Below are 15,166 nucleotides of genomic sequence, written 5' to 3'. Positions count from 1 at the left end.
AAAAAAGACTAAACTAAAAATACACAACATGAATACAGAAATAGGGGCTTCAGTGCCCTTAATTTTAACATCTTTTAGTCTTTACTCCTTCAATCTATTTTCCTCCCTGCTAATTTATATTCTCTGGAGCTTATGCTCCAGAAATACTCCCAAATTTTTCTTTTGTATTAACAGCAGTAACGAGCTTATTTCTACGAAGTTGTTACAAACTAGCACTGAAATTCTGTACTGTTGTCTAAGGCACAGAATTCACATATCCAAAAAACTTTTTTTTTTTTTTAAACTCCAAGAACCAGTGTAACCAAAAGATGCTACTTCTCCCTACTAAGATTTGAATCCTTCCTTTAATCCTAAAGAGGATTACTCATCTCCTACAGACTGAATATTGATTTATTCCTCCTGGGCTCTGATATTCAAGTGAGAGATATAATAAAACAACACTGCAGGCAAACTGTTATATGCTGTCTTTAATACTGCAGTGCTCAGAAGTTTAGTGATGAACTAGTTGAAAATCCTAAAGCATTCAGCTACTCGTGATAAAAATAAGGCATTAGCCTGCAAACTGACTATAAAGATACTGTTTTGAGAAGAAAAACACTTATAACCAAGAATAGGATAAACAAAAATAAATCATACCGTAAAATGCAATTTATTGGAAAACCAACTTCCAGACCACGTATACTTCGTAAGTCTATTGAAAAACAAAAATGGTGAGAGGCCGCTGGAATGACAATTTTCTGTGCTGACACAGGCTCAGAAGAACTGGATGCACCCACTGGGTTGGACTGAGATGCAGCTACTGGTGCAGCATCAGCTGAAAACACAGACGAGAATGTGCATATTACTTGGGGTGTAACAAATTATTAAAGACTATTAAACATATCTCATTTTGTATGCAAGTACAAATAGGTTACTTCCTGAAACATTTCAATTCCTTGTAATATAAACCAATACTAAAATAACATTGAAAAGTAGCCACTCTAAATTATTGCTTCTAAATAAATATACTTTAAATCTTCTTGAAGAAATAAAAATAGTTTAAAACTTAGAAGTTCTGTAATATATTTTACTCCAAGAAGTTCTGTAATATATTTTACTCCAAGAAACTAAAAAACTATTATTGATCATACTGCATCATTCTGCAGAACTGAATAAGGCTTCAGTTTCAATAGTATGCTTAACAGTTCCTTGCCAAATTAAGGGCACAAAAAAATAGTAATTTAGCTTTCTTCAAATTAACTAAACAATTTAGTTTGGAACTGAAAGGGACAGAGCACCTGGTCAACCATAGAACTTGTGTAAGAAAGCATCAACTACTGCTCCCAGGCTAAGGGTTAATTTGAAATAAAAACTGAACTGCTCTAAGTCTGCAAAGCACATCTGCTCATGCATGGACTTTGACAGGATTGCTCCTGTTATACCCATTTTATAATTTGTGCAGCAGAAGCCATGCTGTAAGTGGCCTGTTCAATTGTATCAAGTCAGTCACAGAAGTAACGTAGATTTTTCATGTACTTAAACTGGGGTCTTAGCCTCCCCACTACCTGTTTCAAAAAGCAAGATGTCAAACTACAAGTTTTAAAGACATGTCTCCAGAATGCAACTCCCAGAAACATGTAAGACTAAAGAGAAAAAGGCAAGAACGGACAGAGGAGAGCTTCTGCCTTTTACTGCTAGTTGTTCTGATCTAAGATATTTCCACTGTTGTGGAAAAAATATATCACTACTAGCATTGACTGTTTTCCTGATGTTTTATGAAGTCTTTTGTTTACACTATCAACACAAAAAAAGAAAGTTTCATTACTTCAGTATCAGATAATCGGCATAGTGTAGTAATGAAATTAATATTTTCAGTCATTTAGGTAAGAGTTTGTCACTATTTTGCTTTGTGCAATTAAATGGATGAGTAGAGCTTTAAGGCTCTCACAGAGAACATAAAATTGCATATAGTTTTCAGTTAAAATTCATTTAAGTTGCTGCTATACTTAGATTCCATTCAACATACTAACTGATTTTGATAAGTTATTTTGCATTACTGGAATTTTGCAGATCTGACAATAGTGGTGATTTTGTTCTGCTCTGCAATGTGATAACTGGCATCTCTTCGGTGTACTCTGTGTTAACCTCTTTGCAAGACTCAGTCACCAACCCTGAAAGATAATTGTAAAATGACAATTCATTTTGCCAAAAGCATAAGCAGTAGCAAAGTTACTATGAGTAAAAAGCATAATTGGGATTTTCTCCCCCAAACTGGTTGCTGGGCTTATAGAAAGTATCAAAACTTTATATATAAGATAATCCATGTTTAGATAAGAACTGTTAGAATTAAAAGAAACTTGTCTGAAATAGTGGATAAATCCTGAGAACAAGTTCTAGGGCACAGATTTTCCTCTGCAGACCTGGACCTCTTTAGGACTAACATCAAAACAACAGTGATACAAATGCTATTAGAAAATAACTATTAGGCTTTATTTGTATACAATTTCTTAAGACTATGCATACCCAGTAAAATTTAGCAAACAAGGATTATTTTGAGTATTATGCTTTCATTATGGTATTTCTTCCCCTCCTGTCTCTGCGTCTCAATTTCTCCCCCAGCCAGTCTACAAGCTAAGTAAAACAGGGCAAAGCATGTATGTAACAATAAAGTTTTTTCACCGTTTATTTCATGTAACCCGTGTTTGGGAGGACAGACATTTTCGCAACGAGAGCCCACCCCCCCCTTCCTTTTTCCATCTTTTATTGCTGAGTGTGACATCATGTGGCATGGTATATATAAACCAACCCTTTCGTTGGTTTAGGTCAGCTGCCCTGGTGATGTTTCTTTCTCATTTTTTTTGCCCACCCCCTACGAGGGTTAGAGAGAGTCCTGATGCTGTACCAGCACTGCTCAGCAGCAGACACAACACTGATGTGATACCCACTGCTGTTCTAACTACAAGTGCAGAGCACAGCATTGTATGGGCTGCTGCAGGGAGAGATAACATCCCAGCCAGACCCAGTACAATGCATTTCTTTAGAATTTGAGCTTCCCTTAAAAATCCTACATTTCCCCTACTGTTTTATGTAATATACTTGAACCTTACACCACCGCTACTCTTCCCTGAAGAAATCAGTTTCTTCATGGGTTTGTACTGAAACTTGCATTTTCAAATTCAGGTAATTTCAAGTGTATCTGGAATTACTTTTCAAGCTGAAGATCATCCATATCACTTGTAATCCACACATCAAATCTCCAGTTCAGATCTTCCATGTGCTTTCAACAACTACCATGTTCAAATTACATTTACTTTCATCCTATCACTTATTCTACATACATAATTCTTACTTGCTTAGGAATTATGACAACGAATGAGCAGTACATAATTCAAGAATGACTGCACTTAGCAAGTAGGGAGAAAAAAATCGTATCACATACTTGTTTTTTTCAGGTTTGTGCCTTTTTCAAACTTAAGACTTTCCACTTCACTTTCTGTTGCTTCATCTTCTGTTGGGGAAGAGTGGTCATTTTGAGATGGGACATCCTTGGATGTCTGCTGCAGACCCTCTGTTTTTCCACTAACAGGTGAAAGAACTTTCTTCTGTGGCTGTTTAGGTTCAGTTGGAGCATTTAGGGGAATCAAAGGCTGTAGAGGCTGAAGAGATATGGTTCTCATTTATCATTGCTCCATGGAAGTACTCTGTTTTTAACATTTAACTTTGAGATTATTTTTATGACCGAGAAGTTAAACAATGAAAAAGATTACTCATAAAAGCAAGTTTTTTTCAAATGAGTACTTAACTGACTTAGAAATAACTTCAGACATGAAACTGCAACAATAACTAAATCAAAAATAATGAATAGCCTATACCTGTACGTTTAAGGTCTCCTTTTGCAGAACTACAGATACACCCACGGTAGGAGCCATATCCAAGGGCAACTGTGGCATCTTTTGTTTAGCTCTATTTGGTGGAACAAGGACAAATGCTCCTTCTATTGTCACAGGGTGCTGATCAATTTCCGTGCTTCCTTTCTTCAGTAGTCCAGACAGGGGTATTTCAGTGCTTCCAAGAGACTGGTCACCACAGCAAAGATGGATCTGTATGACATACAGAAGTACCAGAATGTAACTGGCATATGCATTTCCACCAGAACTGTCTGTCAAAGCTCTGCTAGAGGCAGCAAATACAACAAAAATATCTTCATCCCTCGTCTAGTCCCTATATGCTGACAACAAATATTTTGAGGAGTATATTTCAATGCAAAGCAGGTAGGATTTGCCAAGTACTAGCACAGCATCAGATCATTGCTGGCTGCCCTCTGATGACCTGTCATGTCATCCATTCTGGATGACAAATTTAGTAGCTTGTGCTTTTTAAATACACTACAAACTCTTGCTCTTAATGTGAAATGCACAACCATGATGTACAGAACAAATAAAGCAAGTTCTCTGAAAGCTCTGTCTTTACACATATATTTAGACTCCACTTAAATGGCAAGGATATTTGGAATTAAGTCACCACATTCTTAATTCTTTATCAGGATCATTATTCCTTTCTCAAACCTTGTCTCAACTCTTTCGTCCTTCCGCAGAATAATATTTGCCCATCTAAGTAAAGGAAGGATCTTAAAATTTTAGAAGTCACTCAGTGAAAGTTAATTATTGAAACTTACACACTTTTTTAAAAAAGCAAACCACAGCATTGTATTCTGATCCTTAACATTTAACATACCTTTTTTTCCAGAAAATGAATACATTAATGCCAAGAGGTGTAAAACTATGTGTATATACATATGTATATTACTATATTAAGGATCAGACTACAGTGTGTACATATATTAAATACTTTGTTTCAAGGCAATAGGCTAGGGTAAATTCCCAAACACATCAGTACCCATGTTCCTCCAAGCATTAGAAGAATATTTCAAGTTAACAAAAAAAAATTAAAAGTTCCTGTAACATTTTTAAACTAACCTAGATAACAAAACTAAAGTTGTGTATACAAGTTCAAATCCTATAATCCGGTACAGGCGAGGAAGAAGAAAAAGACAACTTTAGAGGGCCCATACTCAGAATTACATTCTATAACTGTCTTATTTACCAGCTGTGTTTAGAAACCCTGTACTATCCTCAGCAAAGTTGTCTAATTTTGTGATCACTTAAGTGTAAGCCAAAGCAGATCACCATAAACACTGTCTGTCATATTACATAACATTCAAAGTTAAAGCAACAAGTTGTTGCTATAGATAAGCCACATCCACTAACAGCCCAAATATTGCTGTAGTGTATGTAAAACAGCATTTGGCTGAGAACTGGTGGAAAGCCAGACCTCTTATTATTCACAAGCCCTGTTGATGGCATGGATTATAGAACTTATTCAAGAGTTCACTCCGTGGCTGGCATGGATGAGGTTCTAACAGGCAGCACTAATCAGGGCTGTGGGATTGAGGTGATCTGATTTCCAAGGAGGCTTCAGAGCACTCAAGAATGTCCTGTTTCATTCATTCTACCTTGCATCATGATGTGGAACCCAGTTCACTATATACCCATCATTTAAGAAAAAAAAAAAAAAAAAAAGAAAAGCACTTCATCTACACAGAAAACTTGCTGCTATAGCATTTCCCTCATTAGTATGAAAACCAAATTATAATACAATCTTGTTCCAGAAAAAAATATTTTCCCTTTCAACCAGAGATAGATTCTGTTTCTTTTGTTTTCATCATTTAATTTGTTTTCTATTCACATTTGAAAACTAAACACTTACCTGCAATTTTGACTGTGCACAAAGATAAACTTGAAGAACATCAGCTGTACTACGTATTCGAACTGAAGCTCTTTCTGGCTCAAAATTTGGATTAATTAAATCAGTGAAAGTTTCGTTTGTTACGTCATTTCCCAGTAACGAGTAGTAGAAAAAAAACTCAGGCTGTCGTTCAGGAAGCTTCATAGTACTAGGAACTAACTAAGAGAGAAACAAAAAAGAAGGCATCTTTCATTACTGTACAGCTACAGCAAACTTCAGGCACTACCTTGGAAACTAAAGGGCTTATCATGATCTCACACTTCTGAGCAGCTATCCTGAACCCCAGTTTACAGTTCCAACAAAATTAAAAAGAAAATTTTTGTGTTAACATTCAAATAGAATTCAAAAACAGTTACCAAGGACACCAGAAACTTTCAAAATGATCCCTTTCAAGCTACTAGCAACATATACCAGAACCAAGGGCTGTAAATGATACAATATAATCAATAATGGCAAGCCCGGTACAAATATTCAAGAATAACAGCACCTCCACAAAGTATTTATAACATAAATAAATTCCGTATCTAATATGCATTGTTATAGCATAACTTATGTGACTGAATAAAACATTGGAACATTCAAAAACAGAGCTTCTCCCTCCTTTAGACATCGCAACCGTTGAGTTCAAATGGCACAAACTGCTCTGGAGTGATCAGTGAATTTATTTCACACACCCCTGTAATTCTGGCATTTAAAGTTACATTATTTTCTCTGAAGTGGATAAGACCAAGCAAAGTTTGTCATGTACTTTGAGCTATCAATAACTCCAGACCATTACGAAAGTCACAACTTCCAGCCATCATAACTTGGGCAAGCCTGTACTTTGAAATCAGACAATGCAGAGAAACCTGAAGAGTGTATCAGTGTTGTGGTACAGCACAGCTTGGACACAGCAGCTGTCTAAAGCTGAATTAATCACATTAGCCTGACACTTTATCCAAGTTGTTAAGTCCTTCCCTTAAGCAACATATAAACTCTACCACTTCATACGGACTGAATTTAAAAGGTATTTAATCTTTCCAGAACTTTTGCATATGGCCAATACATTCTATCAAATACTAAGATTTATCAGCTTTCAGATAGGCTTTTACTTTGAGTTCAGTTTTTAACAGCTGTACAAGTAGAAAATTAAGCCTACCATACAACTAGCCTGGAAGAAACAGTCACTATATTTAGCTGCTGTCCTCTGGACTTTCTCTGAAAAATAGCAAAGTATACAATATGCCTGAGAGCTTCCCCAAAGCACACTATTTCTGTCTGAGTCAACCAAATCCTTTTGACAAAATAGCAGGGGCTTGAATCGTTTAACATGCAGGGTGACCAGGAACCTGAAACCCTGTATTGTTGCACTCTTAAAAGAATATATGTCAAACAGAAAATTGAAGCCAATTCCTAAGTTCAAGATCACCTTTGGTTCTAATTTTAGGCAAACTTTTCAAGAGCCAGACTGGTAAGGTTTGAAGTTGGCCCCTTTCCTTTAGGGAAAGCAGCTCTGATGGTGAAGTTTAATATTCCAACATACTTGCTATATTGACATTTTTACATTTTTGTAGAATAGTTCATAAGGTAAATCTGCTGTGGTCCATACACATTTTTTTAATGTTACAGTATAAATTATGCACTTTAATGTAATGCATAGTTTAAAATTACAGTTTTAATGCCTCCCCCCCAATTCTGATCTTTCATCTCTAATTTGACATATAAATACTACATAAATGTTTCAAAATTCAATTTTTTATTAATTCAATATTGGGACAAGGCTATTTATTACAAGCAACAAGATAAAGTTGTATCTTCAAATATCCTAGAAATTAGAAACAGAAATAAGGCATAGGAAGGCAAAAATACAGGCGTATTTCTATAGTACTTCTTCAAAACTAAACTGGCCATGAAACAAACCTGTTCCAACTGTGTGGCAAATGCAATGGTTACAGACAAAACAAAGTAGTCTCTGCAACACTCTGCTGGTCCAATCTGATGATAGCCCTCTTCTTCAATCAGGACCGGTACAATACTTTTAGGGTCTAGTCCAGAAAGAAAGGCAGACACTAATAGGGAAGAAAAAAATTAGTACCTTAGGATGTTACACAAGATTCCTTCAGCAATTGATAATCATAATTTTACCTTTACTTACCTGTAATTTCTCTTACCACACATGTAATGAAGATCTTTTGATTGTTTTCAAAGCATTTCATCAAAGCAAAAGTTTAAGTATACTTCACAATAGCTACTTTTTTTTAGATAATTTCTATTCAGTGGACACATTGTTTTGCACGCTACTATAAAGAATGTTAGTTTAATTGTTACAATGATGAGAAATTAATTTCATAGGCTGAGTCCATCACACTCTTTCTTCTTTGACTTGTCAAAAGAAATGCAAGACAGTAATTGCATACGACAGACTAACTGTTGACACAAGCATGATGTTTCACTCCACTGAGCTTTTGAATGTCTCATTTGAAGACTTAGATGAAGTCTTCAGCGTATAAAATAGTGGAGACTTGCATTATAGGTTTTTATAATACTCTAGAAAATAGAGGAAAATGGTCACAACAGGACTCAGATACAGGTGAATGGGATTACAGGGTGCCAGCTCCATGGTCACTGTTTCTAATGAGCTAGCCTCCAGCAACATAGAGGTATTTAAAGTAAAGCCAGTTAAAAAGAGCTGTAGTTAACTTATTTTAGTGTGAGTTAAAATCATGCCACTTTACATACACCATGGACTACAAGCTGACTGGTGAAGTCACTGAACAACAAAAAGAAGCATTGATTTTCTCACCTGTATTTCTTTATCAGAAGGAAAAAATAAAAACTGAACAAATATGCAATATGAAAAACACCATCTACTGCCTATGGATCACTGCTTTCCACCTGCAATTGCAAGATCCTGACAGCCCATATGCTTTCAACTTCTAAAAATGAACTCTAAAGTGAAACAAGTGAAATCTGAACTCTTGGTCAGACTTCAGAACCAACTATTAAACAGCTGAGACTGAAAAGACACTTTACTTAGTATAACAGCCAGTTCAATTCCTGGGACAGGCAGAATTTCTAACATCTGCTGTATGCCCCAGCCAGGTAGCCCAGTAGCCTCGATACATCTAAAATCATTGAATTCACTTATGATCCAATGTAATTTTGAAACTCATCTTCAGAGCTAAACAAACAGAAGAGCTCTTGAAAGCAAGGAAACATGGAAACCACAGTTATTTGTAGAGCTACAGTAAGACGGTATTTAACTAAATAGTTTACACATACTTTGAAACAGTAAAATGAGGCAATCAGAACTGAATTAAATAAAATAATACTTACAAAAACATGTTATACAATGTATTTTATGCACTTTTAGAAGACAGGGCATGCAGGGATTGTAGTTGTACATAATGCACACTTAAAATACCACTTAAAATACATATCTCTAGTTTCCACATCCTACATTTTTTAAAAAAAAGATACAATATAAAAATCGGGGATTTAAAAAAAAAGAATGACTACTCAAGAATAAACCCTTTCCATTCTAGTTTAACAGTTACCACTCCATAGTACCAGTAATTCAATACATTTCAAAGCACCTCAGATTACAGCAGACTAATAATCGCACAGCTCTTTTGGTGAGCCAAAAGGCACAGTTTCAGACACTGTAAACATTAGACCACTCAGGTCAGTGAAGTGAAAATCGAAGTGCATGAATCCAAAAAACAAGAACATCCCATTAGCTATCCAACAAAACTAGAACTGGGTGGTCTAGTGTTGTCATATGCAATGCTTAGAACATGAACCTTAAACCTGTGAAATTCTACATGCTTGTTTTCCTCCATTGTGTAAGTATGGCATTGACTAATTTTGAGATGGTAAAAACACAGGAGGCTTGCAAACTTGTTTGACTTCTATCTCCACAGAAAAAATGAAGTGGAAGACAGTGCGGGGCAAAAGGAGAAAGAAATTCTTATATCGTCTACCAGTGTCATGACAGGTTAGACAGCTTGTAGATCAAAAGATCACAAAATAGGTAGTAGAGGCAAGGAACATGATCGGTTATATATGATTTGTATTATAAACTTAAGAGTATGTAAAATTCCTGGTGCTTTGTTGTGAACATGAAAGGATGAAAGCTAAGTAACTAAACTCCTTAGCTACTCCTGCAATGTGGCTGAGAAGACAAAGTCAGAGCCAGAAATCTTGGAAAAACACTGCAACTGAATATTTTGTTTTTACAAAACCACAGATGTAGATGATGATGATAAGCAAGTTACTAATGCAGAATTGCAAAAAAGTTACCTTCAGGGCAGGAACACAATGTATCAGAACGAACGCAGGAGAAAATACACCAGTCTAACGAACGCTCAGTTTTTAAGTGGAATAGATTTTTGGGTGGGGGAAGGTAAATACATGCTTTTTTGTTTTAAACACAAACTTTTAAGGGGATTTAAAGAAAATAAACAACTCAAAAAATTCCCAGACACAAGACTTACTGATCAGCACAGCACAAATGAAGACACTGGCTACTGTATTATTGTTAAGTAATACTCAAGTTCTAACAGACTTGACACATTTCACTAATTATTTTTTGAAAGAAAAGTACAAAGGAATCAGAACCAGAATTAGTCCCAACAGTTAACTTAGTGTAGATGCTATAAATATTTCTTGTAAACGAACACAATGTGAGTGGCTCAACTTGACAAAAATAAAAAAAAAAAAAAAATCAGAAAAGAAAAGCAGTCTACCCAACAAACAGTACAGTACCCTACTGTAGGACTTGCAATTTCAAGTCCAAACTGCTGAAACTGCTTTCTGTAAAGCTTTCTTATTTCTATGTTTACAGAACTTTCTAAAGCCCTGAAATCTAACCAGAGTGAAATGCCATTAGTACCAAGTCCCTGATCCTGATTTGAAAGACCAGTAAGTTTGCATCTCAGTCCACCTGAAATCACACTATTACCAAAGTAAGAAATCCTATGAAGTTATTATCACAAGGCATGTTTTCTGTATGTATCATTTAGTGTTAGTTAATGGTACAATATAAAAAAATTCTCTTCAGGCTCAAACAACATGTCTGCAACAAGCGATATGTTGATCTGTGTCACGGGAACACCTCTAATTCAAAGCCAATAACAGCATGTTACTTACCTCTCCCTTCTCTAGGGGGTGCTTCCTTTGCTTTAAAACCATCCACCAATGCTTTTGTATCAGTTTCCAACACCACACCTACTTGTATTTCGGATTTAAATTTAGTGTACTTGTTACTAAGCAGAGGGTACCATTTTGGTGTCTGCATAAACAAAAACAAAGGCATTTTAAAAGCAGAAGGATAATTAAAATACGGTTACAGAGAACAGATGTGCTCTAGCATTTCTACCTTGTCACTTACAGAAATGTACCTTGGCATTCATTTCTAAAATGAGTCTGTTTTGAGTACACTACTACACTAAATATGCCATAGAATGGAGAAAGAGTTGAACATTCTTTTCAACTGATCGGCACAGTAGACAAGTTAGCAAGCAAAATACACCATAAATCTTCACTTAGAAAACTTCCAAGTTTTCAGCTGCAAGGGTGCAGAATGCATTATATGAATCACAAATCCTTATGAATTGTGATTTAAAATAAGAAACCAGGGTCAGGTCATGATCCATGTCAGAATTTTTTTGATCAAGCACAACACAGAATTTTCATGAATGCTTTTTATATAGACAATATTATATGTCCCATGTCTGTCCCTCCCCATCCAACCCCCCTGCCGTGTAAGGGGCTAGAACCCCTATGACATCTTGCACAGAAACCCATTAAAAAACACAAGCACACACCAAAAGCAACTTCAGGCTCTAAAGTCTTGATTTGATGGAGACTCAATTCACTTTCTCAATAATAACTTGTAAAAACTTACTGAAGTAGTTGGTAAGTGATAGCAATGCTTAAATATGTTGCTTAGAAGTGTTTAAATTCTCAAATTCAGAAGTGCACAATTTTTTTTAAATATACATACTTAGCTTTCTCATATTGTAGATCATTCTATTAAGATTAGTACAAAATTGCTTTTGTTTGCCCATGTTCTTACACAGTCACTTTATTTTTAAAGAGATCTTAAGTAGGACTCATACTCCTTCAAAACAAGACTCAGAAGTTATGTCTTTGCCTCAATTCAGATTCTACTTTATCTGTAGCAGCACTGTTGTGAAAACATCAATTTGTAAAGTCTTTATACCTGTTTCTTTTCCTGCACAGCCCTTAAATCAAGTACAATATAGCCTATATTCTCTTTAGCTGAAGAGACAGGATCCAATGCAAAACACTGGAGTTTGATAGGTGTACGCTGCAGCCTGTAAGAACATTTCAGTTGAAATCCAAGATGCTGAAGTTATTTCTGCAATTAGCTCACAAAAAGTATTTCACAAGTTTCAAGCATACCAACAACAATTTATTGAAATTCATAACATAGCTAGTTCCAACAGGTCAGCAACTGAGTTTTCATGCCAAATTTTTGGAAGTTCAGTGTAGCCACAGAATGAGCAAATGAATAATTTTATAAGAAGAGTTTCTTGGGAGTCTCACAAAGCCTCAAATGCTATTAATAAGAACAGTCATGTTAAATAAACCCAATCTCATTGACATGCAAGAAATAAGTAATGCAACTTGCATTAAACTGCAATTACACTTGTGAGAAAAAGATTTTTGCAAAGCACCTAGAAGTTCTTAAAAATATAGATGAAGCGTCTAGCATAAAATACATTCAGCCATTGTTCATTCTTCAAAGTCAATATAGCCTTTTGAACTTATTTGACACATTAAAGTACTACCTCAATATTTTCAGTCAAAACCAATGCAGGTATGGAGATCAAATCCAATTTCTCAGCTTTATTTGAAATCTTCAAAGAGATTTTATATAGGCTTTTCAAGCTTAAAGTTAACTTAATTCTGTGTCATAGAATACAATACATAAGGGAAGCTTGAATCCAATGCTTAAACTATAGCTTTTCTCATTTGACTTTTTTTTTTTTTTTAAGTACTATAAATGGAAGCTTTAGAAGCTTTTAAACTCACTTATCTTTCACACATGACTTTAGTTTACTGTGGAAACAAAACGGTAGATCAGCATATAGCTAAAAGAAGGCTTCTAAGAAAAAATCCAAAAAAGCTCAAGTGAAAATAATACAAACATTGTATTTCAGCAGCTGTAAGGACAAGAAAAATAAGTTGAACTCCAGAGCAAATTTAATTTATTTCAGATTTAACTTTCCACTGTTACCTGTGCTGATGAAGTGCTTTCCTATCAAGTTCCCAAGCCAATTCAGTGGCAAATTCTGGCTGATCAGTATGCTCTACAGGATCAGTAGCCAGCTGTTCACCATCAAACTTGGCTTCAACTATAAGCATGTACTTTGGTCGTTTTGGAAAATAGCGCCCTGCAACAGAGTGTAATAGCAAGACATCATAATTTAAAAAAAAAATAAAAATTGAGAGCTCATATTTTCATATTAAATGATTACATAAAAATATTTCCCATGTTTCTCATATCTTCCCTGATATACTCTAGAATTGTATTTTAAGAATGTGTTTTTACTATTTAAAAGTTTAAAACAAAGCATTTGTGAAGCACCCAGAAACACTGATATATTAAGTAACATATAATAATTAACATAATTAAGAATTATAATTCATTATAATTAATAAACCCAGCAACCAGTATGATTTAATTTTGATAAATCTATGATGAGGAAAAGATCAAGCCAACAGGTAACAAACAGGAAAGTTTAAACATTCTTCCTTCATTACAGATTTGACCACTGTCTTACATCAAAGCAGGGAACATGACCTCATGAGCATAGTGAAAGGTGTTTTTCCAGTTACTTGTGATTTCAAAAAAAAAAAAAATCATTATTGGATTAACAGAATGTTTAGGGTCATACCACGTGACAAGATAAAGGGAAATGGCCTCAAGTCGCACCAGGGGAGGTTTAGGTTAGATATTAGGAGAAATTTATTTACTGAAAGGGTTCTGCTGAACTGAAACAGGGTGCCCTGGGAAGTGGTCCAGTCACCATCCCTGAAAGTCTTCAAAAGACATGTAGATGTAGAGCTTAGGGACATCCTTCAGTGGTTCAGTAGACTCATCATTACCAGGTTAATGATTGGACTACACAATCTTAGAGTTCTTTTACAACATGAATGATTTTACGATTTGTCCTGGATTCATCACCATCCTATATTCTGCTTAATTTCAGTGGCAAAATGAATTGTTAAGATTTGCATATGTCACCAAATGGGATGGGGCTATATGCCTTTCAGAGGACAGAATCTTAAGTTCAATTACATTGGCAAACAACATAAGTAGCCAGAGAAACAGAATCATAGAATGGTTTGGGTTGGAATAGATCTTAAAGACCTTCTGATTCCAGCCCCCTTGCCATGGCAGGGTCACCTCCCACCAGACCAGGTTGCCCAGGGCCCCATCCAGCCTGGCCTTGAACACCTCCAGGGATGGGGCATCCACAGCTCCTCTGGGCAGCCTCTGCCAGCGCCTCACCGCCCTCTGAGGGAAGAGTTTCCTCCCACTGTCTAATCTAAGTCTCTTTTAGTTTATATCTGTCACTCCTTATCTTATTGCTACACTGCCTGATAAAAAAATAATTGTGTGAAGTAGGTCATAAAATAAGGTGGAATAATAGAGCACGTTACAAACAGCAAGCGCAGACACGCCCCCAACAACAACAACAGCAAGCCCTCACTGGCACAGCCAGGCACAGACGCCAGCACTCAAAAACTTACTCGCAGACCGCTGACAGCGGATGGAGAACGCCCGCCCATCGCGAGGAAAACCCTACGGAGAGCGCCCGCCGCCCCGCTCACCTTCAAGGATGGAGACGACGATCAGCAGCCGGTCGGCGGCCCTGGGCACCATCGCCCCGCTCCGATCGGATCCGGACCCGCTCCGCCCTCGGGGACAACGGCCGCCGCCTCACGACCTTTTAAACGCCAACCGCCGCCAACCGCCGCCTCCCGGCGCACTTCCGCCTGGCAACGGCGCGCCCCGCCCGCACTTCCGGCAGCTTCTTCCCGCCCGGTGATGGCGGGGAGGGGAGGGGGGGCGGCCATGGCGGCGCTGCGTGCCTCGCAGCCCTCGCGTTATGACCTTCCTGCTGTAACGCTGAGGCGTTACGGCCCTTTTCCTTGCATTCTGTGGCAGGGCAGATCTGAATAAATTCTAGCAAAACGCAACGTTGTCGCTCCTGCGTCGTTTCTAAGGTGTTGAATCTTTTATGTGAAGTAGTAATTCAGCAGTGATAACAGGAGTGCGTGCCACCAGTATCTTAACTTACACATATTCCTTTTTCTTTTGACTTTATAAGGCAAAAGAAGACCATGTTAATTTTTTATTATTATT

At 36.7% G+C, this 15,166-nt stretch overlaps 1 protein-coding gene across 2 annotated transcripts in view; it reads right to left on the bottom strand.

Annotated features, from left to right (window-relative positions):
• CEP120 (centrosomal protein 120) overlaps nucleotides 1-14,778 on the bottom strand; it is a 39,669-nt gene extending 24,891 nt beyond the window's left edge. Inside the window, exons 1-10 of one of the 2 annotated variants that reach the window (XM_068666583.1) lie at nucleotides 14,632-14,778; nucleotides 13,031-13,187; nucleotides 11,990-12,104; nucleotides 10,915-11,056; nucleotides 7,684-7,832; nucleotides 5,746-5,943; nucleotides 3,852-4,079; nucleotides 3,419-3,635; nucleotides 2,037-2,150; nucleotides 637-814 (exon numbers count right to left, since the gene is read on the bottom strand). In XM_068666583.1, coding sequence (XP_068522684.1) covers nucleotides 637-814; nucleotides 2,037-2,150; nucleotides 3,419-3,635; nucleotides 3,852-4,079; nucleotides 5,746-5,943; nucleotides 7,684-7,832; nucleotides 10,915-11,056; nucleotides 11,990-12,104; nucleotides 13,031-13,187; nucleotides 14,632-14,683 — 1,550 coding nt within the window. In that variant the 5' untranslated portion in view covers nucleotides 14,684-14,778. The remainder of the gene's footprint in view (nucleotides 1-636; nucleotides 815-2,036; nucleotides 2,151-3,418; nucleotides 3,636-3,851; nucleotides 4,080-5,745; nucleotides 5,944-7,683; nucleotides 7,833-10,914; nucleotides 11,057-11,989; nucleotides 12,105-13,030; nucleotides 13,188-14,631) is intronic. The other variant, XM_068666582.1, reaches the window with a different exon arrangement.
• Nucleotides 14,779-15,166: the final 388 nt, after the last annotated feature.

Source organism: Anas acuta, chromosome Z (assembly GCF_963932015.1).
Source record: "Anas acuta chromosome Z, bAnaAcu1.1, whole genome shotgun sequence".
Lineage (NCBI taxonomy): Eukaryota > Metazoa > Chordata > Aves > Anseriformes > Anatidae > Anas > Anas acuta.
The sequence above is the reverse complement of the archived record's forward strand: the minus strand, read 5'-3'. Positions and strand labels throughout refer to the sequence as shown.